Consider the following 26306-nt stretch of genomic DNA (forward strand, 5'->3'; position numbering starts at 1 on the left):
CTCCTTCATTCCGCTGTCATTGAAAGAAGATTAGATGGGGCCGATTGCTTTAGACATCAAACATCATACAGTCGATCCGTCGGAGCAGTCACTTTCAGTGCCGCCCCTTACGCACAGCTTTGTGGATGCATTCACAGTAGGAAAAGAGGAGAGAAAAAACTGTGTGCCTTCCCAGAGTCCACCCTCTTCTTCAGCCTCTAACCTCCCCTGTTTCTCTATTCCACAGTCAACTGATGCTCACTGGGATGTAAGGGCAGTATTTTCTCCCTCACCCCTCCCCCACTTCCCCCCCCTCCCTATGCTTTTTTGTCTCGTTTTTCTCTCTCCCTTTTCTTTATCGCTAACTTGTGAATGGCAGCCAATCAGGGGAAGAGTCGCCTCAGCTTCAGCCTCGGTGACATCCACCGCCAGAAGTGATGCACGGCTAGAGAAAGAGAGAGGAGGGGATAGAGGGAGAGAGAGAGGGAGAGAGAGGAGGGAAGGGGGAGGAAAGAAGGGAAGGGAGGGAGAGAAAGAGAAAGAGAGACACAGACAGAGCAAGAAGAGATGATAGAAAGAAAGTGTAGAGGAGGAAAGGGGAGAGAAGCCAGAGAGCGGGGAGGAGAAATGGAGCGAGGGAGGGAAGAGAGAAAGAGCGAAGCATAGAGTGAGGGAGGGAAGTAAGCAGGAGACTCTCTCTCTTTTCCACGCACACACACTCACACACACTCCCATACACATTCGCACCAGCTGTGCTGTTGTCAGTCTTGGAATGTAAGCACTGCCGTGAGGAGTCAGAATCTCCACCGCTAAGCACTGCTAAGGAGTAGGAACACAGTACCGTGCACTCAGTGACACAGATGGATGCTAAGCTGTGAGAATCAAAGGTAAGGGCTTTTTCTGATTAATGTTTAAGGGTATATTTATATTTTGTCTGCTCTCAGACTCCAGGGGATGATCTGCTCCTTGCACTGTGACAAAGCCAGACTAATGCAGCAGTGTGGATATCTCAGGAAAAGAAGTGTTGGAACTTCAAAGAGCAAGAAAACAGCTGAATCGAATTAGCTGTATTATTTTTTGGTATATCTTAAACATTTTTATTATTTATTTAAATTTTCTTGAATGTACAAGGAAGACTTGAAAATCAAGGAAAGTTCACATAGTGGTAACCAGGTAGATTCCAAATTTTCTGCCTTTTGACAAATGTAACTTAAGGATCATTTAGGATGCTTTCTTTTTAAAAAAAAAAAAAAATTAAAAAGCTTTAGCTTTTTTAAAATTCATTATTATTTTTTGACATTGTAAAATATTCAGCCCATGACACCTGTCACACAGAAGATAACATGTACCTGTGAGATACTATGACTATGTAAAATACTCAGTAGTCTGGTATTCAAACTTTGTCACTTATTCATAGTGTGATGTTCTCCATATTGTGCACCCATGGTTGCCTGCATAGCTTATATGCATGAGTATAGCCTATGCATACACCTAAGTGCACTTCTGCTGTATATATGACTCTATGTGTGTGTGTGGAGATGTATTTGTCTGTCTGCTGAAAGCCAGTGAGTGCGGCTCACACTTGTGATGTGCTGTGGGCAGATTTGATGGAGAGGCACTGTACCATTCATATCTCTAAAAATGCATGAAGGTGTTTATGATGGTGTTCGAGCACCGCAACAAGAGCAGCCAACAGTGTTACAGTGTGCGTATATGTGCATATCCTCCACAGCACAAACTTAATCCAACCCTGACTCTCTTTTTCAGCCTTTCTAGCAGCAACAGCAGCAGCCTACTCCCTCTGTGTGCTGCCTCACACACAGACGGCTTCACAGTCACCAAAGTGATATATGAGGGTTTAGTCGTGTGCGCCAGGTTGCCCATGTAACACCATTATTGTTTAGTGCAAATTAGCCACTAACACGGTCCCTGAATTATTGTCAGATATGGAGCGACCTTTCGGCATTAGAATGAAAAGAGGTGGAAATCTATTCTCCCACAGAGGCGAAGAGGCTCTCATGAGCATTTGCAAAGCTGGCTTTAAAGAATCAGACATTAATACATATTTGAAAAACACTACATATGTTCAAATAGAGAAGCAGGAGTGGGAAGTGAGTGCATTTTCACAACAAAATGGGAACTGTAATAAGCTCGCTTTGCACCTCAATTAAATTCTAGTATTTGTAATTTCTTTCCAGTCTCTGTCTGAAACTACTTGGTCAGACTTTCATTCCTACCTTTTTAAAATGTATACACTCTCCTAGATGCATCTCAGCATAAACATTTTTTTCCTCTTTTAATCTCTTTTTGTTACCTTTTCATTGTCAACGCACCCTTTTCAAGAAAGAACGCCCCTGCATCCACAACCCCCTTAGAGTAGCTTTTCAACAAGGAAGTGTGCACTGTATCACAAAATTGCTTTGAGGATTTCAAAACATGAGTAAAGCTTGCTGAGGTTTGCCAAAGACTGCAGCCGACAGAGGCCGACTTGGGAAGGTCTAGGGCTCCACCAAGTGGAAGTTTGCGCAGGTGCAGCAGCTTGGTGCATCAACGCCCCTCATGCTAGATTTATACTCTGTCCGTGCTGCTCTGTCAATACCGGCAAGCAATCACTGGAGCCACTCAAACTGCCAATCACATAACACTAGTTTCTAGCACCAACCTCACATATATGGTTAGCATTTGTCACCGCAAAAAATACAACATTTGCTTGCTATAAATCATGCCCTTGGACAAACAGTGTAAGTACAAAAGATCACCAAGACTAATCATGACACCAGTTCGATGACCTTGCCGCCTTCCTGTGCCCTCTCTCCATCTTAGTCTTCTCTTTTTCCAATTACTCCACCTCTGCCTGTGTTTATTCACGGCACTTTTAAAATATATTCACGCGCAGAATTCCTCGATTGTGCAACATAAGACTAGAATTTAGATGGGGTCTAAAAGTCTGTGGTTTCAAAGTGGGTCGATATTTGTGTAGGAGGTAGGAGGTTTTGTGTAGCTGAGTCTTTATTATGTCCTACCCTTATGTAAGAATGCATCTATGCAATGTGTTACTTTGGGGGATTATTTTCATTTGATAAATCAATGTCATCCTAAATGAATTTTTGGTTGAGTAGGGTGGCTTCCAACTCCTAAACAGCTAAATCCCTTATATACTTAGTAAAACATGGCAAGTCTATTCACTGCAGACTTTCGCAGTAAATAATAACCACAGTCATATTCAAGAGCCAGAGTTTGCAGCAATATTCTCCCATGTACGGAGGATTATCAGTTTATTATACAGAGAACTCTTAAAGAGGTTTACTAGCCAGACCTCTGCTGCATATTGCACCTATAATTATTGTCTCACTAGCGTCAGAGAATAAAAGTGCACGGTTAGCGTGCTCGGTTTTGGCTTCATGGGCAAGCCTGCATGTTCAATTTTGGGGGCATAAAATTTTACACAGACTAATGTGCAAGCCTGCGCTTTTCTAGGAAGCATATCCCGATGAACAGCTAGTTTATATCTGATCAAAGATATTCTTATTCAGCAAAACAAGAATGTATAATTTGCAGATTACAGAAACGGGGCAGAGCAGAGCAACTGCCAGACTGTGTCTTAGCCAAGATTAAGAATAACAACCCTAGACAACACTTAAAAGTAATTCTGTCCCTTCACATCTGTGTGCCTTAATGCCAAGCCATATAAGCTGCCTACAAGTTAATCTAATCATAAACAACTTTTTCTTAATAAACTCCACGATTTAATAGGTTGAATAAGCTGAGATAATTTAGTTTGCATCTATAGGATCTGGCGTACATTCAGCATGCTCACTCATCCTTTAATGGAGTGTTTGGAAGAATTCTGAAAAGAAACACTGGCCTAATGCTTAATAGGCACACCACATCAAAGATTAATATCCAGAATGCTATTAAAACTCAAGGACAGGCTGGGATGATAATTAGAAAATGCAATCACAAGCATCAGACTAGATTAATTGCAAGGCGGCGTTTCCTGATTTCGGCAATGCACGTGTCACACTAATGTCACATTATGAGCAAGAAACTAACATAAAAAATGTAGCACATCAGCAATTTACAACGATATCTACATTTCATCTTCGCTATTACGGCAATACTTGGACAAAATTAAAGTCTCTGTACTTTCAGAACGCTGGATTTCATTCAAATGTGCAGCCTGTTGTTCAACATCTTTATAGTTTCTTAAAAGCTTTGGGTCAGTCCTACCATGTCAATGAAATTTGTGTTAGAATTATTACATAGTTTTAATAGCTTTCTCCTCTACCTCATCCATATATCTTATACATTAAAAAAAAAAAAACTTTGATCAGTTATTGAAGAATTACTGTTGATGTTACAGATTTAATTCAGTTAAACTCCCCGAGTCACTGAGAATAAATACAATGTTTCAAATTGAGATCTATCAGCTACATGTTTTGATTTTCTATTCACAGTACTGCGTGTACTTAAATTTGCCATTTCCCTGTCATCATTAGAAACATAATACTAATTCGTTCCCTGACATTAATAGATCCTTTGTTCATGTGACTTACTTCACAGTCCTTTTTTAAATTCTCTGAACAAAAGCAGAGGCATCGACTCGCATGGGCTTTTAAACAGCGTTCCCTGAGGTACACAGCGAGTGCTTGCTGGGGTAACTCTCGTACCTTAACCTTTATAAAGGGACCCTGCTAAATGGGTTCTTTTAGGAAGAGAGGTAAGATTTATTAGGATTAACTTACAAAAGACCATCAATTATGCATGGACACCCAAATTACCTATCAGGACCAGTCAGTGGGGACACAGCCTTTAGTGAAGTATTGGGAGAAGACTGCCAATAACACAAAATACCTTTTCACAGGCACAAAGCCTGACAGACACCTGGAGATAATTTTGGTGGTTTGGGAAATTCTGTGTATGTCTATATGGATTTTCTCCTTTTGGAGTGCATCAAAACATCTTCAGGGAATAAAAATCTATGAAATTAGCCATCAGTAAAGGATGCAAAAATTAAGTAGAGCTAAAAATTGAGAGGAAGTGGGTAAGGGGGGTGAACTGGATGGAAGAGATGAAAAAGACAGACTTCCCTTTAGCAAGACGATCCATTTATACATATGTTAGTGGAAGTCTGTTCTGTAGCTGTAAAATGTAACTGAACAACTATGAAGCAGAACATTAAAAAAAATCTACAGAGGGTGTTGGGGTAATATATTTTGCTCATGTCAGAAGCATACTTCTCCCAGAGGTGCCTGTATTAAGCTGTTTAAACATGCTCACCGTCTTTGAAGCATCTCATCAGTGTTTGCATATCATCAGTAATGCAACTTATAATTAGTAAAGTGCACCACAGTCCTTTAAGATGCAGGGTGTGGAAGAGATATGTCTGATTGTGAATTCTACCATATTTACTAAACTTAAATTATCTGCATCTAAAAAAAAAATTACAAATTTGCTCCGGCTGATTACAGGAAGATGATTTCGATAGGATGCCAGTGTTGGTAATAAAGCATGTAGAGTAGCCCATTGAAAAATTAATAGGACCTAGCAGAGTTTCCCTGCAGGCTAATCATTGCTGGCTTAGTGTGTTTCCACTGCAGTGAAAAAGTGACTGAAGTCAAGACAACCACTGCTTGACCACTCATACATCACTGGTGTTGTAGTCCCACCATTAAAGTTTATGTAGTTTTCTAAAGTACAAGCCCCTTTTTGTTTGTTTGCTTGTTTGCTTTTCTGGCCATCACGATTGAATGACATATTTCTAAATGCTTCTGGTCTCTGGGGAATGTTGCTGCGATGGAGACTTAAGAGTAAAAATGTAGTACATGAATAACTGCTTCTAAGAAAAAAAAAGAATGTCATTAAACCCTATCACATAATGAATATGTCAAAGTCAAAGATCATTTTGATACAAAACAAGAAGCATGATTCATTAAACTGAATTTGATCTTGACATCCACTCCATTGGTTATGCACTTAGATTACCGAAGTCATCTGGTGATACATTTATTATACAATGTCTTGAAATTCTTTATACTTCATGCCTTTCATTTATCATTTACTTAGAAGTTTGTCAAATCAGTTCCACCGCGTTAGCTTCATCTCTATTTTTATCATTAGATAAGTTCAATTTTACTAGAAAAACATATACAATCTTTTATGATGACACTATATTAATTTATTCTTAAGCTTACGGCTCTTAGACAAGCCTCAACATTAAATCATGGCTTTGAAGCTTTTAAGGTGATTGAATAACTAGTGCAGCTCTTGGCTTCGTATAGCAAAATCTGAAGGAAATCTGAAGGAAAAGCCATTGTACACAGAGTACAATGGCTTTTTTGCAAAGCTGCTGTTTTCACAAGTGCACATGCTATTTGAGTGTTTTAATTGTATACTGTCAACGCGATAGATAGGTGTCATGGTCTCTTTCTTGAATACAGTTTCCTCTTTTCACAGGGATCTAAAGGAGATCAAAGAAAGGAATACAATGTCTGTTCTGATGACACCACCTTCCAGTGCTGATCCTCTCAGAAGCTTATCACCATAATTCGGAAGTCATTCAGGACATTTCCCAGCTGATTGGATACCATGATAACCAATCAAGTTCTGCTCCTCCTCATGCTCTCTATCCTGTGGCCCACTATTGCCCTTCCTTTTGCGCCTGGGAATATTGGGAATCTGTTTGGGATGCCAGAGAGTGATGGTAAGATTCTTCAGCGGTCCAAACGTGGATGGATGTGGAATCAATTCTTTCTGCTCGAGGAATATACAGGAAACGACCATCAATATGTCGGCAAGGTAAAACGTCCAAACACATTGTCTGTAGACTAATTATAGGAGTTTTAGCTTGTCGAAGTAGTGTTTGATGTAATTGGCTGAAGATGAATGGGCTGCCAGAAATCTGGCTGTTACAGGCACAGTTACTGGAGCTATCAGACAGAAACAAGTGTACACAACCTCACTTTTTCCATGGTTTCCTTGATTACCCTGTGCAGTGAAAACATACTATTACTAAAATAAAAGTACAGATTTTTTTTATGTGGCGGACAGTATTAATATAACAATAACATCCCATTTTAACATTAATACCAAAAACAACCATTTCTGGCTTTATAATAATTTCTGTGAGATCATAATGGGACAAAAAGTCAAAGCATATAGAAGCTGAAACAGCCTGCGGACCAGCTTTTTTCAACAATATGACCATCCCTACCTTCAAACTTGAGGAGGTAGGAATGGTTATATTGTTGAAATAGGCATGGATGTACAAGGACACAGTGATGGGTGATACATAATACAAGAAAAACAGAAATAAAAATAAATAGACAGTGGCACCTACTGCAGTCAAACTATGGCATTTGTACATGCATTCACCATGAAACTAAGGAGCACTTCAAAACTCGTATATGAGTTTATGCAGCCTGTAAATCACCAGCACATAGAACAAGTGCAAATTTAATATCAATATCAGGTCAAGACCATAGCAACTCCAAGCCAAACAAAAACATGAGACTCGGCTCCTGCAAGACATGCGCTCTCCTAAGAATCGCCCCAAAAAGTTTTGGGACAGCGCTACTCTTCTCCACCCACCTAGTTCAGACAGTTTCTTGTCAGCTCACCCGTGCTAGCACCATAAAGACAGGTGTGATGGGGAGCGTTGCAGTTATCAACTCAAGGGAGGGAAATGAGGTGACTGTCGACAGCCAATTTTCTAAGAGGAAGCTGGCTTTCATCACACACCTCATTCTCTGGAGTAAACAAGTGTCTTGCGCAAGGTTGAGTACGGGGGATATGACAACTTCTTTTGCTGAAACCATCATTCTGATGTGGTGAAGAGAAAGGAACAGTAAAAATAAAAAAAGAAGAGAGGGAGGAAGAAGAAAACATATCAATCAAGAAGGCCACTGAAATTCACCTTGTTGTATTATGTGATGAAGCAGCAGAGGAAATGCTAACTATAAATGGGGCCATCCAGTGATATGTCGGTGACTGGTGTGATGTGGCTTTTTCTCGACTCTTTGATGCTTTCTGGCACCCAACTTCTGTGGCATGACAGCAATCACATTCACCGGTTCCGCACTCCTCCTGTGTCCAATATCATTCACTATTAAACTGTCAGAAAAACATGAGCCTATAATAAATTACTGGAGGGGGAAAATAGGGCAAGCACACGCTGCCATTCTGCTTTACAGAGGAAGCTGATACAAATCACTAATTCCACCAGTTTAACCACAGGGAAAAAAACTGTGATGGTAACAGAGACTGGTAAACAGACAAAGCATAAGTTAAGATGAAGCCACATAGCCTGAACCAAGTTTAAGGAGAGTTAAGAGTGAACAAGTTAAAAGATCAATCAATTAGTTGTCTATGACTAAATTAATCAGTGCCCTACTTAATCACTAATTTCTCTCATTTATCAAGCAAGCATACTAAGCACCCTCTGGGCCCAAGTCAGTACAAGAAAGCAAGACCAATGACAAAGATTATTTAGAAAGATATACGAAAGACTGATACAAAACACTGAGAGAGCAACTATGACTGTTCAAAAGATGGACAGGAAAGAAAAACCCAAGAATGGCAAATAAATTAAGACAAAAATATGAAAGATAGAAATAAGTTACGATCCTCTAACTGTCACAAGAAACTGAATTAAAAACAAACAAGATCATATGGAAGCTAAATAACAGAAACAATGCCAAAGATGGAAAGGTCTATATGAGAGATACTCTTAATATACGACCCTAACCAGAGACTGACAATAAAAACTGAAAGGAAAACTTTGAGAGTATACACAAAATGGCCAAAAAACCTGACAAAGACAGAATGTAAGACTTTAGAAAGACAGACAGAAAGTAAGAGAGGTCAATGAAAGATTTAATGTAGAACAAGAAACTGATATGAAAAAACGGAAAGAGTAAAACTGATGGAGATAGCCTGATAAAATAAAAAGAATGATAAGAATGAATGACGAACAAAAGAAAGAGCAATGCCAAAGAAAGAAAAATAATGAACGATTTAGCCTTAACACAAGACTGTAAACCAAAATACGAAAAGCAGAATGGAAAAAAATCACAAAAGACTGATGAGAAAGAAAGAATGAAAGAAAGAATTAGATATATAGATTATAACCTTACAGGACTAATACAAAAAAATGTGAGACCTTAAGAAAGAGACAGACAAAGACAGATAAACAGAAAAACAAAAATCAATCAAAAAAAGCCGGATCGATGTAAAAGGTAGAAGTAAAAGAAGACAAACAAGGACTAGTACGACAGACAGACAGGTATGAAGGGAAGAAAGAAAATGTAAAAAGCACTCCAGTACCCAGCACAAAGCCACCAAAGCCTCGATGGTCTTCCACATAAAGATCACTTAATGGCCTTTGTAGCGCACTGTGGCAGAACTTGTTTATTTCACATTCAATCAAAGCTCTCCAATCAGCCCACACACACTCACTAACTCTCACTTGAGGTTGATTTCTTGGTGATGGCAATCAAATGTGATGTAAAGAACAGTCTCACACTTGTGTGCCTCACTTCTCAACTGAAAAGGAAGCAGTGCACGACTGCAAATGCACTATAATAAATGCAGATGATATTGCTTATCAGGACTTCAAAAGACACGCAGCTTTGAGGCTTACATAATGAATAGTGCAGTCAGATACCTCACAGGATGATGGAGACAAATAACTTCATTATTAAAGTCGTATTTTCAGCCAGATTCGGCAGCAGTTGTCAAATTGCTAAAAAGCAGAGTGTATTTTATGTTTTTATATATTCTATGTTGTGCGAGTGTGTAGAATCCAAGTGTAAATCCTCCAAATCTCATTTTAACTGACTTTCACGGGGGCATTAATGAGTGTGAGCACTCACTGTCTGCAGCTGTGGTGCCCTACTTCTTAAGCAGGGCTGTGAAGTGTGAACGCTTGCAATGCTGAGCAATACAAGCGCAAACTTTGGATTGTGCAGCATATGAGTGGTGTGTCTGAAGTGAACTAAATCCTATTAAATACTCGGTACACTGCATTGTTTTTGTGCCTTGTAAACAAAATGTGCTGCCTAAATTAAAAATTTGAAGGTAGCTCACTTTGTGGTGTTAATATTTTGACAATAAGTATCCTTGGCTTTTTGCATGGCCTTGCTTAACACTCCTCTGCATGAATTTTGCCGAACCTGTGTGCGTTACAAAAAAAACAAAGCGCAACAGAGATACTGTAAGCTGTACCTCTAACCAACATATTGTACATTATAGTACATGGCTCTAATGGTAAAGAATTCCTGCCTATGTCTTAAGAGACGGGGGGAGAGGAGGAAGAGTAATTATTCTGTAACCGTTCTACACTCTATTTTGCTATCTCCTCTTTGCAGCACCAAGCAATGCTTACCAGAGACCTGACAAGAATTGCCAATGATTTTGCTGCTTTACTGACAATTCCTCAGTGTTTGTGCAAGGCGATTTAACTCATCAAGGCTCTCTTCTGTGCTTCTGTTGTAAGGCCTTGAAAAGGCTGTGTTTGTGCTGCAAGGCCTTGAAAGGAGAGCCACTAAATCTCTGCAAATATAGTGTGGCAGTGCAAACATTAGATTTTGTAAGGGCTGTGTGAAAAACACTTTGTGCCACACTTTCTCAAGAGTATCAATGGAAGTTTTTCTTTTTTTTTATAGCTGTACTAGATTTACGCTACATGTTAGATACAAAGTCTAGCAGACTTGAACATATGAAAACTCACTTCTGTCATATGTCAATAAAAACCTGTGTGCTTCAACAAAAAAAAACACCCCACATCCCCCTCAAAAAAAAAAAAAAAAAAATATATATATATATATATGATTAAAGTGCATTACAGTACTGAGTGCAGTTTCTATGGGACATCCCAAAAGAAATAAAATCCTAAAATCCCATGTTCCTGGCTCATTGCCTTGCTGACACAGGAGAACAGAAACACTATTATTTTTAGATGCTGTGGTATCTTTTCCTAACATTGCTTACTTGTGCAGAATCCCTCCTTATTTGCAGTTCCACTAAGTCAGAAATCTATATGGCCATGGGGAGAAAATGTTTCTTTTACCCATGACTATGAAGGGAACGTTATGTAGACATCCAATAATTGGCACAAGTGCACAGGGAAAGGGCTTGGGTGGGGGGTGGGGGTTCAATCTAGACTAAGGGAAATATGTAAAATACTGGGCTCTGCAAAGACTGTAAAATTCCTATTATCTTTGAGACAGCTTGGCTGCACAGGTTTAGGCTCCTTTGATGGCTCATTGTTTGTTGTTTTTGCTTCTCAGCTTTCTTTTAACTGGATTAACAAACAAGCCTGAAAAATATGGTAATAATCAGATTAAAAAAAATGTGAGAATATCATCAAAAGAAGAAAAAAATGCAATTGCTGTGGTGTGACATGGTCTGAAATTGCGCTGGCCTAATTATCACAGTGTTAGCACACAAGAGTATGCGAGGAGTCACAGTTTTGAATATCAGTAATGAAATATGTTCCTCTTATGTCGCACAGGATTTCAGTGATGCGTAGTGAGCTAACCCTCCTATAACCTATATACCAATATATGAAAAATGAATTTTAATGATGAGGTGACTGTGGAAATATAGATTTTTTTTGAAGAGCGCAATTGCGCATAGCCCAGATATGAAGCCTATTTGAATGCAAAAATTCACACAAACAGTCTCCTGGCTGCTAAAATTACACTGTCATTCATAGTCAATAGCAGTAGCAGCTTTCACATCCATAACACGTCTTAAATCCTTGGTTCACTGGCCTACGGCTCACATTCACCAACAATGAACAGACTGTCTCAGAACGCAAATATATGTGAAAATTCAAGCTGACTGATATTTCTCTTTAATAGCCTTTGGATAATAGAGTTCATCTGCTTGAAAATATTTCCCCACACAGTGCCAAATGCTGTGTCTATTGTTCATCTGAACTTGACAGCATCTTGTTTTCACATGCATCCTTATTTATTTTTTTTTTAATTCTACCTGAGAATAGCTACCACTCTGGTAATACATTTCTGATTTCCATCCGGAGTTGTACTGTTGACATTATTCTTCCAACTGCAGGAAAAAAATAATTAGTTTCTTCACAGCATGCAGACATTAATATTAATAAGTTACTGACGTACATTCTGTGTCCCTAACTACTTGTCATTTAAAATGTGAACCCATGAGATAGTGCTCTAAATATATCTGCTGACAGATCCAGTACAGTAATGAGCTTGAATCAAGTGTCTGTCACAGTATGCCACCATTACTCGTCTGTGACACTTAGGAGATGCTTCAAGGTGATGGATAGGTCAGAGGTGACTAATTTTAGCAATTGTTGCTGTGGGTCAGGTTCTCATCATTTTTCAAAGGCACAATCTGGAAGAAAAATCAACGACTAATTTGATCTGGAGTAATGGAGTGTGTCACACTTGATGCTCTGGGTGCCGAGGCACCGTTTTCAAAGACTGAAACAGATTCCTTGGTGGGTTTACACAATTATTTCACAAAGGAACAAAAAGTCAAACTTGGCAAAAGAGGAAAAACTGGCCAACTTGAGAAATACGAGGGCAATACAAAAAAAATAATCATTCCCCTCCTACCAGTAGTGCTTGCAGTGGTTTTTATATTTTTCTTGTTTAAAGTTAGAGAAACTCTAATTAGGGAGAAATGAAGAAGCAAAGTTCTCTAGATCGTTTCTAAAGGCTTGAAATACTAACAACAGCAACTACATTTGATGTTAGCAATTGAGAAGCACCGTGTTGTTATTGTATGGAGAAGTGTTCAAAAGTAATAGAATTAAATTTTAAATAGCTTTGTAGTTTATAGCCACTGGTTACACAAAATCAATGCGTCTTACTGAAAGCTGAAGCTTTCTTGTCAGCCTGAAGTCCATGACGGAAGAGTGTGCAATTCCTCCAATTACACACCCATACAACATAACACAATTTGTACAGGTCTGTCTTAAGAATCATTTCAATTTTTAATATGGATCTCTCTGATTTTCAGCTGCACTCTAACATGGACAAGGGCGATGGCAACGTGAAGTACATCCTGACTGGAGACGGGGCAGGCACCTTGTTCCTGATTGATGAGAAGTCTGGGGATATTCACGCCACAAAGAGGCTGGACAGAGAAGAAAAAGCCATGTACACACTTCACGCAAAGGTTCTGGACAGGAACACCAATGCAGAGCTGGAGCCTGACACTGAATTTAATATCAAAATTCATGACATCAATGACAATGCGCCAAAATTTGCAAAGGAAATCTACTTTGCCAGTGTGCCTGAAATGTCTGAAGTGGGTAAGTTATGGTTCGTTTAATTTTAACACTGATTAATCGACAAAATTAAATCAATAACTGTTTATTGGCTGGATAGCTACAATATAAAAGTGGCCATTTGTGCTCTGAAAAATTGCATCCCCATTGGAGTAAACAATTAACTAAAGATCATATTTAGCTTCTAAATCTATGAGGAAAACCATTAGTCCACATTTATTTATCTGAGAATTGTTGCCATTATAATATTAATAGAATATAGCAAAACAATTTTCAGGCAACGCAGAAAAAGCAAACTGCTATTCATCAGTCAGCTGGTTTGATTTAACGTGACGCTGTGTTCACTTTTTTCACAGTTCTTTGCTGTTTTGCGATTGTTATTCGCACGGTCAGGCTCATTGGGCATTCATAACAAGTAATGCCATTTGCCATTTTTAATAGGCAGTAGAAATATTAAAAGTTTAGATTGTCACAGTCTTTCCAATTAAGGATTTGCTTCATTGCACTCCACTTCATTCCATTCAAGTAATATAAATAAGCCAGTTGGCATGAATATAAACAAAGCTTATGAAAGTAATGCATGCAACTTGAAATCAATCCTCAATTATGCAACCACAAATTAATACACGGGAACAATCAAGGGTAAATCAAAACCCAATTGCCTATATGACAAAAAATTATATTCCATTTGGAATTCATAATGCATTTTTCTTCGACGTCCAAGCTTCAAAGCCTGGCAAAAGATGGGTCAGTGTCACCGCTACCCATCTCTGGACTAATAAACGTCCTTATATGGTCAGTCTGAACACACTGGTTAGCCAAGTCACCCAGCTATATAAAAAACCAGCAGCCTCCTTTTATACTATCAGTGCTGGGACTAAGTGGGACAGATGTTCGAGGGTTCATTAGTATGCACGGAGACCGTTAGACCCAAACAGGACACGGCAGAGGTCTCCTGAATGCCAAGGACAGTATTTGCAATGTAGCACTACTGAAACGCTTGGGTGGATTATGCAGGACTTAATATGGAAGTGATTTCAGTGACAGCATATCTGAGAGGAACTGAGTTCTTTCTAAGCTTAAGTATGGATTCATTTGAACTTTTTTTTTTAGACACATCTTTAGGGTCCCCAGTGTATGTTCGTGGTGGTAATTAGTAACTGCAAACACTCTTTCAGTCGCCTAAAAAATAAATAAATAAAAATCATTTAGTTGAGTGGCAATTGTACCTAGACGAGCATAAAAGCATGTCAGTTGTACCTTTATCTCTCCACACTTTGGGCTGTTAACAGAAAGGGGGAAACCTTTTCCATTTTTTGGGGATTATTATTATTATTATAGTTTCAGCTTTTCACAAAATATTTTATGACAGTAATTGGTGTGCAAAATGGCTACGGGCTGGTGTGTCATTAGTCAGAACCACATGGCATGAATTGAAAAACTAAATGTGTATGTTATTACTACATCTTTTCATACCAGGTTTGATTTATGAGACAGAGAGAGTATTCTTTCCTTAAGGCTTGACAAACCATAATTTTTTAGTCTCACTGATATTTAAATTAGACCCATTACCTGGGTTTAATCAAAGTAATAATTTTGACTGTGGATCCAAATGAGATCTAATCACAGTCTGAAAGTGTAGGTTATCAATTTTGATTCACTGTTTAGTCACTCGCCTATCTCGGCACGCTTGCTTTTTTGGAGCCAATTGATTTTGTTCAGAGGCCCGGTCGTTGAATAAATACGAACAATATCAGGGCACTGATGGCGTTAAAAATGGTCACTTTGAGCAACTGGCTTTCTGGAAATGAGTGTCGGATTTGCAGAAAACTTTCTCTATACAAATGGAACTAAATTTAAAAAGTTGACTCAGTTACTTGATCATGTCTTGTTTTAATAAGCGCAGTAACAGAGTCAATTAAAATTGACTTTCGATGTTTGTTTTGCAGGTACATCTGTTGCCACTGTAACTGCCACTGATGCTGATGATCAAACATACGGGAACAGTGCCAAGCTTGTGTATAGCATTCTACAGGGACAGCCCTACTTCTCTGTGGATTCTGAAAATGGTAAGCCAAACGCAGCAGGATCTCTGAGAAGCAGCTTCTAATGTGTTGCAATGTGTGTGAGAATTAAATAGGAAGAAAGGGGATTCATCTGATTCTCAGGGTTATTAATCAAAATAAGTGCAAGATTTATTTTTTCCACTAATTTCAGCTGAAATTTCCAATTGTGTTGTTTGTGTCCGCCTGAAAAAAGTGTTCATGTTTTAAGTAATCTGTCAGGAAAGTAAGAGTTTAATATTTACAAGAAGACTGCGGTACTTGTAGCCATGTAATCTTTCATCTTGCATATATCATGGAAGAAACCAAACATTTTGTCTGTGAGTCATAAAATATTAAAAAGACAAACCCTTTCAAATCCATTAGTCCCATTATTTACGTACAGCATTTCTAAAATTGGATATAAGTAATGCCTGACATTTTGGGAAGTGGGCTGATAGGCTGTCGTACCAAACAGAGCTAGATGGGATGATCAATGTCAATTTCATCTCTAAGCATTCACTCAGTGTCAGATGGAAACAGAGATTGATGCAGCCAAGGCCTGTTAAAGCAACAAACAACTGCACACTGTCTTATTTACAGAGCGATTACCTTATAATTTAAGAAAAAATGATTTGAAAAAGTTAGATCACAACAACAGGGCTCTGTACTCACAAAGCAGGTTAAAATTTCCTGTTTCCATGCAGTTCACCAATCATAAACTGACCCTGGAAGGTATTGTCCCCAACAATGTTACAGAAGTTGTCACAGAATTTAGTTCTAGTAATTTAAAAGATTTGAAGGTCAAAAGTAAAATCAAACTAAAATTACATTTATTAAGGACTTTAAACAAAATGCTTATGTTGTGTAATCGTTTTAAAAAAAAAGAAAAGACAGAGAAATGTACTGCATCATGCATCTGGTACACAAATGTAGCACTTCTGACACTAAAAAAACATTGCCAAGAAACATAATCCAGGCAGCAATTAGATTTCCCTTGAAAACTTAATTGGCAAACTAAATCAGAGGCATATAAATGTAATTTTCTAGCAGACATGGTTGCGACAGAGACAGAATTGATAATAATCTCATCGCATTTACAGTAAGAGAGGAAATAATTTCTCAAAATAAAATGTATCTTTAAAACAGCAGAAGTGGTGGAATACATGAATAACTTTTTTTCCCATTTGTTTTCTTATTTCCAGGCACGATAAAGACAGCTCTACCTGGTATGGACAGAGAAGTCAAGGAAAACTACCAGGTTGTGATCCAGGCTAAAGACATGGCTGGGCAGATGGGAGGGCTTTCAGGAACCACTACAGTCAGCATCACTCTCTCTGATGTAAACGACAGTCCGCCTCGCTTTGCGAATCGTAAGAGGCCTTCCTCCTTCCTTGTACTTTATTGTTTTGCAAAGCATTTTAAGACAAGAGTTTTGCGCATGAATCTATCTACAATAAAAATGATCATGGATTAATGACGCAAGCACGCAACCAAAATGTATCCCATTTACTGTCATGTTTAGATTCCTTCCGTGTGACTGCTGTCGAGTCCACAGTGATTGGAGCCGCTATTGGGCGAATTAAGGCTGATGATCCAGATGTGGGCCGTAATGCTGAGATGGAGTACACCATAGTTGGTGGTCATGACATTTTTAATATTATCACTGACCAAATCACACAGGAGGGAGTCATCATAATAAAAAAGGTATCTCAGTTCTATTTCTTCTTCTGTCTCTCTCTGTTTCTTATAATATTTCATATGTGTCTTACACAGTCACTGTTCAATTAACCAGCTAATGTCATAGCTGTAAAATCAGGCAAAGAACGTACTTACATTAATTCACATTTTGTAATTGGTTTGAATATTCCGGATTTGGGAAAAAGTTTGAAATAAAGCCCAAAAGTATGGTTTCGATTTTAATTTTACATTAAATATGTAAAATATCTCACATCCAACTAAAATAAAGATCATTTAACTTCAAACGGTAAGTCAGGACAGCAGTTTCAGATTAGATATTAGTTAGCAGTTTTCATGTAAGAAAAATATGACAGCCTACTTTTGAACTGAAATGTAAAATCACCCCAAGGTAGTAAAATGAATAATATAAAAACTCTTGTGCTAGAAATTCTCTCAAAAGATCCCCCAGATCAGTATTCCTTATTTGGATTTGTAACCTAGAATTTGGAATATGATTAAGATAAAGGCAGACAAATGAAAAGCAATGAATTGCACATCAAAATCCTGGAGGCAGACAGTTTTTTTCCCCCTTTCTTTTTAAATGGAAAAGTCTACAGCTTGACTTCTGATGTGCTTTCATCTCTAGCCACTGGATTACGAAACTAAGAGGGACTACGAGTTCAGAGTGGAGGTGAAAAATACCTACTTGGATGCAAGGTTCATCCATGGTTTGCAATTCAAAGACTACGCCACGGTCAAGGTAACGGTAGAGGATGTGGACGAGCCCCCAGTTTTCACCAGGAACCCTTACATCATCGAGGTGCACGAGGACACGGCTGCTGGCAGCTTCGTTGGTGTGGTATCAGCCAGGGACCCAGATGCTGACAACAAGCCAGTCAAGTATGCTACAGGGCTCAGAAGTGCTGAGGCCTTACACTGTGCCAGACTCTTTGAGTAAAATGCCAAATAGCTTTCCTAGCCTATAACAACAAATTCCCTTTCATCTGGAATTAGGTACTTGCAATTTTGTAAACTTGCAAAACAATCAATGATCTGTTAAGCAAAGATTTCCTAACCAGCCAATTGGGTGTAATGCTTTATTGTAGTAATTTGATTGTTTCAAAACTCATTGTCCCAGCTTTAATTATACCAGAATAAAATCAATACGAAAACAAGCAACACATGGACGAAATACAAAGTCTCCTCTTATCAGTTTTATAGAGTGAGGATTAAAATGTGCCCACTTAGTTAAATCTAATCCATCAGCCAAGCCATGTGTCAGTGTAGAACGGGGGGAGAATATTATTCATGGGTCCCTCCTGGTGATTTCCCAGTGGAAGATGGCGGCAGCATTGTGAAGTGAATACAGACTGTTTATTTCCCGGAATTATGTAAGCCCTCTGTGGCACTGCACAAAGTCAAAGTGAAAGAGCCTAATTTGCTGTATCGATTCACACAGCTCAGCGCCGCCGTTCCACACATATGGCGCCTGCCCATCTCTGACACAGAGATATGCTGCTCTTGGCCAATGCCACATGGCGTATTGTGTTGCATATTCAAGTTTCACTTGTGTATGAAAGGTGACTATGACAAATGAGCAGGCTCACAGAAAGATGTATCATCTTTTGACAATGGGGAGCCTGGAAAGCAGTTTCTTTTGAAGGAATTATTGCACTTTGTAAAACACAATTTTAAGTAGATAAGGACGTTAGTGTGTTTTTTTTTCTCACAAAGACAGCCCCGTGCAAGCAGAACGACTTTTAACTGGTCTTCATTTTACAACAACAATAACACTAATCTGTTGTAGAGTTAACATGATTTGGTCTGTTTGGAGATTTGTGAGCACTTCTATCTCACTGGTGTGAATTATTACGTTATTTCTTGCAGATACTCCATTGATCGACACACAGACCTGGAGAGGCTGTTCAACATTGATTCTGTGAATGGGACCATCACAACACTGAAAGCACTGGACCGAGAAACATCCAAATGGCACAACATTTCTGTGGTGGCTACAGAAATAAGTAATTGTTGTTTTTGATATCTAACAGTTCTGTATTTTATCAAGATAATTTTTCACCTGTGCCGTAAATAACCGTAATTATTTATGTAATCATTTTAGATAATCCACGTCAGACAACTCGAGTGCCCGTGTTCATCAAGGTGTTGGATGTCAATGACAACGCCCCCGAGTTTGCCATGTCCTACGACACATTTGTCTGTGAGAATGTCAAGGCAGGACAGGTATCAGTGGTTTCTGCCATTATCATGGTTTCATGGGCAAAATAAGGATATATATAAATGACACTGAAGAACAGGGTCAAATTCGTCAGCTGTATATATTGCATAAGTATTTACACAACAGAAAATACTTAGATGCGACTGTGGTCCCAGACACAATTTTCACGACATAGTTACATTTAAATCTTTTGCATAGCTGTTATTATAGTAAGAGGAATAGTAATGAATATTCATTGTTCAGATGATGTAAAGCAAAGAATGCAGAGCATACAGAATGAACATAGTCTAACATAGAACATCATGTAAAAGGTCATTTCTGACTATCAAAGTGGCACCATGGTGGTTATCAAAGGGATATCTAATTCTGCAATACTGAAATACACATAGGCCACTTCATTAGGGACACGTTGCTTGTATTGGCTTGGGACCCTGTTGCAACCCTGCTTTAGAACTACTTGGGATAGTGTATTATCCTGCTGGAAGCACCTGTCAGAAAATTTGTTGTTTACATCAAATTCTGACCCTGCTATCCAAATTTTGCAGCAGAAATCAAGACTCATCAGACCAGGCAACGTTTTTCCAATATTCTAATTGTCTAAATTTAGTTGAGACCATGCAAAATGTAGCCTCAGTTTCCTAATCGTAACTGATGGAAGCGGTGCCTGGTATGGTTTTCTGCTGCTGTGTTGTACGTTCAGAGATGCTCTTCTGCATACTTTGGTTAGGTTTGAGTTACTGTTGCCTTCAGCTCAAAGCAGTCTGGCCATTCTCCTCTGACCTCTGGTATGAACAAGGTATTTTTAATCCATAATCTCATAATCCATATTTGTGTTCCATTAAATATCCCAAATCCCGAAACTGACAACAGTTATTCCAATGTTTTACAATATTAATTACATGCATTCATATACTTTCTAATGCTTTGCCCTAACCTTTTGTTCTGTTTTTTTACAGCTGATTCAGACAATAAGTGCTGTTGATACCGATGAACCTCTCGTGGGACACAAGTTTGTGTTTAGTATAAGTCCCACCAATCCCAATTTTACCATTGATGACAGGGAAGGTAAAATATTCTTCTCTTTTTTCCCTATTTTTATTCTTAGAAATATTCCTAAATACATCCTCATTTATATTAACAATAATTAAAAATCAAAAGCCTTGTGCGATTACAGGGTTTTTTTCTGATGTTGTAATTTTTGCACTCTTTCTTCAAGAGCTCTAGTTGATTGCCAATTATCGTTCACTGCACAATAAACACAGTGGAAATGCCAACCTTCACAGTCAGATATATTGGACTGCACTGTGTTACAAACAGATGTTAATTTTCTCTGCCCTACAATAGAAAATATTTGCTTTTCAAGAAAGTGGAAATGCTCACGAAGCTTTTTCAAACAAGATATGCAATGGTTGGTCAGTAGCCATGCACTAACAGGTCGGAAAACTTTAAATGTTTTTTTCAGTTTTCTCCATTTTGTCTAAGACTTTAAATAATGGCATGTATAGTATAAGATAATGTGACATAACAGACTCATTACAAGGACAATATATTCACAATTTCAACAAACAAACATAACTTCATACTTGGACCATGTTACTGTGCCTTTGAATGAAGATGTCTATAATTACCTAATAAGCTGTAATTTGCTCTTATATAATAAAAGCCTTTAAACAAAACGAAAGAGGTCATGTTGGTTTTATCTACTAGTGAAACCTCTCATTGAATGGTCCTTTTATTATTTACAGAAATTAAAAGAAAGCTATTCTTTCATGTAAGAAACCTACCTAGTCGTAAAATCTCGTCATTGACAAGGTCTGAATGTTTCCACAGATAACACTGCCAATATCCTGACACGGAGGGGAGGTTTCAGCCGCCGTGAGATGAGCATGTACCTCTTGCCTGTAGTGATCTCTGACAACGACTACCCCATTCAGAGCAGCACCAGCACACTGATCGTGCGCGTGTGTGCTTGTGACAGCCGTGGAAACATGCAGTCGTGTAACCCTGAGGTCTTGCCCTTCTCAGATGGTCTCACAACTGGAGCTCTAGTGGCCATACTGCTCTGTGTCATCATTCTTCTCAGTAAGTCCACTCTTGAGTTAGATTCAGTTTTATTTATAAAGCGCCAAATCACAACAGCGGTCGCCTAAAGGTGCCTATGAAATCTGTTTTTTGGGATTTTTTTTTCTCTGCTTTTTGTGAGTCTAATGAAAGAAAAAATAAGTCTTGACCAAAATTAATAAATAAATAAATAGAATAATAATTTTAAACAAACTATCCTTTAGGGTAACTAGCCAGGCCTGCTTTATTGTGGTAGTGACCAGTTTGGTCACTGACAATGGAAGGCTCGCTCATGGGATCATGAAAACTTTAACTTCTTATTCTTGTAATGTTTGTTTCTTCATTTAGGCACAACAGTATTCAGTGCAAATGATAGCAACTCGGTTCTGACATTCAATTCAAGTCAGTGAAAACAATTATAAATCATTCAAAATAAAAACAGCTGCAGCTCCATCTCTATTACTGTATTTAAACATATACAGTAACAGACCCTTTGTTACTCTCCTGCTATCTGCAGTTGCTTTTTCAGGTTCAAGACATCACTGCTGTGTAAATTGATTATTATTATTAGAAGTAGCATTAGTATTATTATTATTAGTTAGGTTTATCAAGACAAAGTACTAACAGAAGTAATTTTACAAGTGAGGGCAGTTGGACAACTCTGTAAAGTAGGGGTGTATGTACAAGGCAAGACATTACCATGCTTTAAGTGTAATATAGGGATGAGATGTGAGCAATAAAAGCTATAAGGAGAGTTAAAGGTTCAGGACTACTGCTTAGAAAACAATATAATATTATATTTTAAGCAAAGAAGATCCAGGTAAAAGTTGCTGGGAGTAAAAGATTTTCTGGTGGAAACCCAGAACATCAGGTTAGCAAAAGAACATCTGTTGCCATGGAAGAACTCTTGGTTTATGAGACGTGGCAACAAAGAAACTGGATTTAAGAAACACTGTTACAAGTAAAGCACTTATTGAAATGAACAGAATTCTGACTGATCCTACTTTTATCCATTGTTTTTAGGGAGAGGTCTGTGAAGATTTTTTATTCATTTGTTTTTTAAACCGAGGCTTACCTGTCTTTGAAGGTCACATCAAATCGTTGGTACACATGTTTAGTTATCTGTCTACTCCTTATCCAACCTCATTACCATTGCTACCATGGTTATGTTGAGAACTTGCTGTTCTTTTGGCATATTAGCAGTTAGCATAGCTCCAAAATGCAAAATTATCACCCCAGGCAGGCCTTACACGTGTCATGCTGCAGGCAATTTTGGCTGAAAAAGTCAATAACATGGACCAGAGTGACTTGTTTGCTCAAGTACATGCTGTTAAGTGGCCGCACGGAGTCGAAAAACCGAATCTCTCTTCTATCACAAGGTCTGCCATTATAAACAGGGAATTGATTAAAAGGTTGGACTCCCAAATTATTTTCCTGAAAAGATGCCACTCTATCTAGGGACTCCACTTTGACTGGCAGCAGCTTAGCATCTTAATATGTTAAAACAATGATTAAATCCTGTATTATAGAATAGCTGGTTTAAGTATTTTATAGTCAAACATTACAGATTGTATTAACAATAACAGAGTGAAGTGCCTCAGTCTACTTCATATGAGCTGGCTGATGACAATAAAAAGCTTGCAAAACCATAGTGAAGATGGCTCATACAAAAATGGTTTAAAATAGAAACCTGTCTTTGTAATACCAGTGACCATGTTCCACACGAACAAATATGGCCAGTACAAGGATGCCACACATCAGCACTTAAACTAGGTGGTTACAGTTGTCATGGAAACTTAGTTATGTCTTAAACTAGTGTTACTAAATGAGATGCAAATGCTAACACCAAAAATACCCACTGCAATGTTCTCCTTAAGGAGAATTGAGGGTACAAAGTAGCTTATTGAGAAAACAAGGAGTTATGCAATTTTAGACATTTGAACAGACTATTAAATTTGGTATGGATAACAAATATTATCAAGGACACTGAGAAAATCTTTAAAATATCTTAAATTACATAATTGGTAGCCAAGTGCAACACAGGGTCTTTCTGGATTCCTTTTAAAATGTGAACAATCAAACATAATTACTTTTGTCTCAAAAAGGAGCACAATGGTGCTTCTAGGCACCCTTCATTAAGACATAAAACCACTTAACTAAACAGTCTGTATTTCTCTGGGAGGTAAGGTTGTATGCTCCTTCCTAAAGTAATAAAGCACTTCTTTCAGCCGTCCTTGTGATCCGCATTCAGGGAACATCAGTAGCAGTTCTACAGAGGAAAATTTTAAAAAACATGTAGGAGTATTTTTTTAAGTGCATGTCCAATAAGTAATGGGTTTCAACCATCACTGAACCTTACCTCCTCTGTCAGCATAATACTTGATAGAAGCACTTAAGGCTTAGGATTCCTTGCAAACTGCTGAGGGCAAAATAAAAGACAAGTACAGATCTGTCCTCATGAATGTGTATGTGTTTACTCCTCTGTCCCTAACCTTTTTCATGAGATGAATTTGACCCTCTTCCTCCTTCCTTCTGTCAAAATATTGCTTTGGAGTTTGGTGTGTTCCTCGAGTGACTAAATTTCTAATACAAGCCACCAGATTTTCTTCTGTCTGTCTGCTTTAATTCCAAATTTTAAATTCTGTCAGGTGGTGGGCAGACCGCATTGCACAAATTTAGTGTGCTGAAGGTTAAACTCTGCACTCTCCTCTTGAGCAAAATATCATGACATCTGCTCATTATCCAACGCTTTTCGCGCTTGAAGCTCCCTGACAGACTGTCTCATTCACCTCTGCTTGACTCCAAAAGACAGGCACTGAGCTGGAACAGTTCGTCATAGCTGGTCCATATCTTGCTGCATCTCTTTAAAAAATAACACTGGTCAATCACAAATGTTCCTAAAAAACCTGCCATGAAAATTAACATCCAGGTGGGATGCAAGCAGAAAACTATGCTACCTGTGTTATCTTTTTTCTGATGAACAGCAGGTTAATTTAAAATAATAAATTCCTTCCAAGACTGTCACTGACTGAAAACATGCTCACTCTGCAATCTCATATTCTCTTTTACTACTGAGGAGAAAAAAGATGAGGATGCATGTTAGAGAATGAAAAAGGGTCCTCTAACCATGGTGCATTTTGTACAGTGAATGTAACATTCAAGGGGAAAAGAAATAAAAAGCTTTTTCACTGAATCTTTAATAATAGGAGGTGAATGCCTGAGGCAGTGTTGAGGATTTGTCACTGGTAGCAAATGTGTTTCCCCTATGTGCCTTTGCTCTCCTGTGCTCTTTAATGCATGACACATGTTAGGAGGCAGACATCTTATGCTGTGCTTTCTCTCTCTGCATTTCCCGCTGATTCTTGTGTAGTGATTGTGGTGCTGTTTGCTGCCCTGAGGAGACAGAGGAAGAAGGAGCCTCTGATCATCTCCAAAGAGGATGTCAGAGACAACGTTGTCAGCTACAACGATGAAGGGGGTGGAGAGGAGGACACTCAGGCCTTTGATATTGGCACGCTGCGCAACCCAGAGGTGATGGATGCTAACAAGCTACGCAGGGACATCATACCCGAAATGCTGTTTCCCTTTCGGAGGACATCACCTATAAAGGATAACACGGATGTCAGGGACTTCATTAATGGGAGGCTTCAGGAGAATGATTCAGATCCTACAGCACCCCCTTATGACTCCCTGGCCACGTATGCTTATGAGGGCACTGGGTCACTGGCAGAATCCCTCAGTTCCCTGGAGTCCGCTGCCACTGAGGGGGACCAGGAATATGATTACCTCACCAACTGGGGACCACAATTCAAAAAGTTGGCAGAGATGTACATAGGGAAGAGCCCTGACAGAGAAACTTAGACAAAGATAGTCTCTCTTTTCCAAGTCCATGCTTCTCTGTCTGTTTATCTAGCTATCTGGCTAGACAGCTATTTGTCTAGTCAGTTAGCTAGCCAGCTAGTTGACTGTCTGTCTGCCTATCAAGCTATCTATCCGTTTGTCTAGTTTGCTAGCTAGCTTGCTAGTTAACTAGTTGTCTATTTGATTCTCATAAATGTGTGTGCAGGCACAAAAATAAACACACACACAGACACACACACACACACACACACACACACACACACTTAAACAAAAATCACTGCTATCCACATGTGGATGCTGAAACAAAAATTAAGACTTGAACTGTGCAGAATTTTCTCTTAATGGAGATACAGTATAAATCTCAAAGTTTTACTGTTTTTGGTCATAATCAGTAAAGATGCCTTTGAATTTTAGGATTTTTTGTGAACAATGATGTGGACAATGTGTTTTGTAATTGACATGAGCGATAGTAGTATTGTATACTATCAATGTTTAATGGTACCGGACAGGGTTTGGGTGGGATAGGGATGGAGTCGAATGGCTTTTCGAGCCAGCTCCATTAAATACTGTACATGTACAAAGTGTTTTTAACGATGGACATCCTATATACTATTTGCTATATCTGTTTGACAAGCAATGTTCATGTGAATGGTTGGTGCAGTTTATTTGTCAAACTGTGAATTCATTTCATCATATAGGTGTAACATGTAATGGAAAGTGTATGTTGTAGAAAACTGTCATACACTGAATTCATGCTGTTTGAATGCTGAGTCATATTGTTTTATATTTATATTTTTATACTTATTTTCTTAATAAAACAATGTAAAAAAGAAACCACACATTTCCAGTAATTTCAGCTAATGTCGTTCGTTAAACTGCTTTTGTGATTAAATACAGAAATAACCAGAGAACTGTAGCTATTCACTGAGTAAAAACATGTTGGATCTGATATTGACAAACTGTCCGAATTGAACAAATCTGTAAGAGATACTAAATTGGGCTTGGCAGATATGATGTGTAAAATAACTGACAGTGTAAGAAGCGGGTAGATGTGCTATAAATCAACATCCTGATTAATCTGTAGTTGGAGAAGTATAGAGTATTTAGAAATGTACCCAATTCAGAGACATCTGTGTCTCACTTCTTCTGACTTTAATTTGAATTT

The 26306-nt window shown here is 38.5% G+C and overlaps 1 protein-coding gene across 1 annotated transcript; it reads left to right on the plus strand.

Moving 5' to 3' along the window:
* The first annotated feature begins 585 nt into the window (after window positions 1-585).
* On the plus strand, window positions 586-26052 carry cdh10a (cadherin 10, type 2a (T2-cadherin)). Its single transcript, XM_003439303.5, has 12 exons — window positions 586-866; window positions 6436-6777; window positions 12988-13282; window positions 15208-15327; window positions 16506-16673; window positions 16826-17007; window positions 17627-17880; window positions 18868-19004; window positions 19103-19224; window positions 20176-20284; window positions 21050-21301; window positions 24651-26052. Exons 2-12 carry the CDS (start codon window positions 6568-6570, stop codon window positions 25139-25141), a joined length of 2340 nt encoding a protein of 779 aa, XP_003439351.2. The 5' UTR covers window positions 586-866; window positions 6436-6567; the 3' UTR covers window positions 25142-26052.
* Window positions 26053-26306: the final 254 nt, after the last annotated feature.

Source organism: Oreochromis niloticus, linkage group LG9 (genome assembly GCF_001858045.2).
Source record: "Oreochromis niloticus isolate F11D_XX linkage group LG9, O_niloticus_UMD_NMBU, whole genome shotgun sequence".
In the NCBI taxonomy this organism is placed as follows: domain Eukaryota; kingdom Metazoa; phylum Chordata; class Actinopteri; order Cichliformes; family Cichlidae; genus Oreochromis; species Oreochromis niloticus.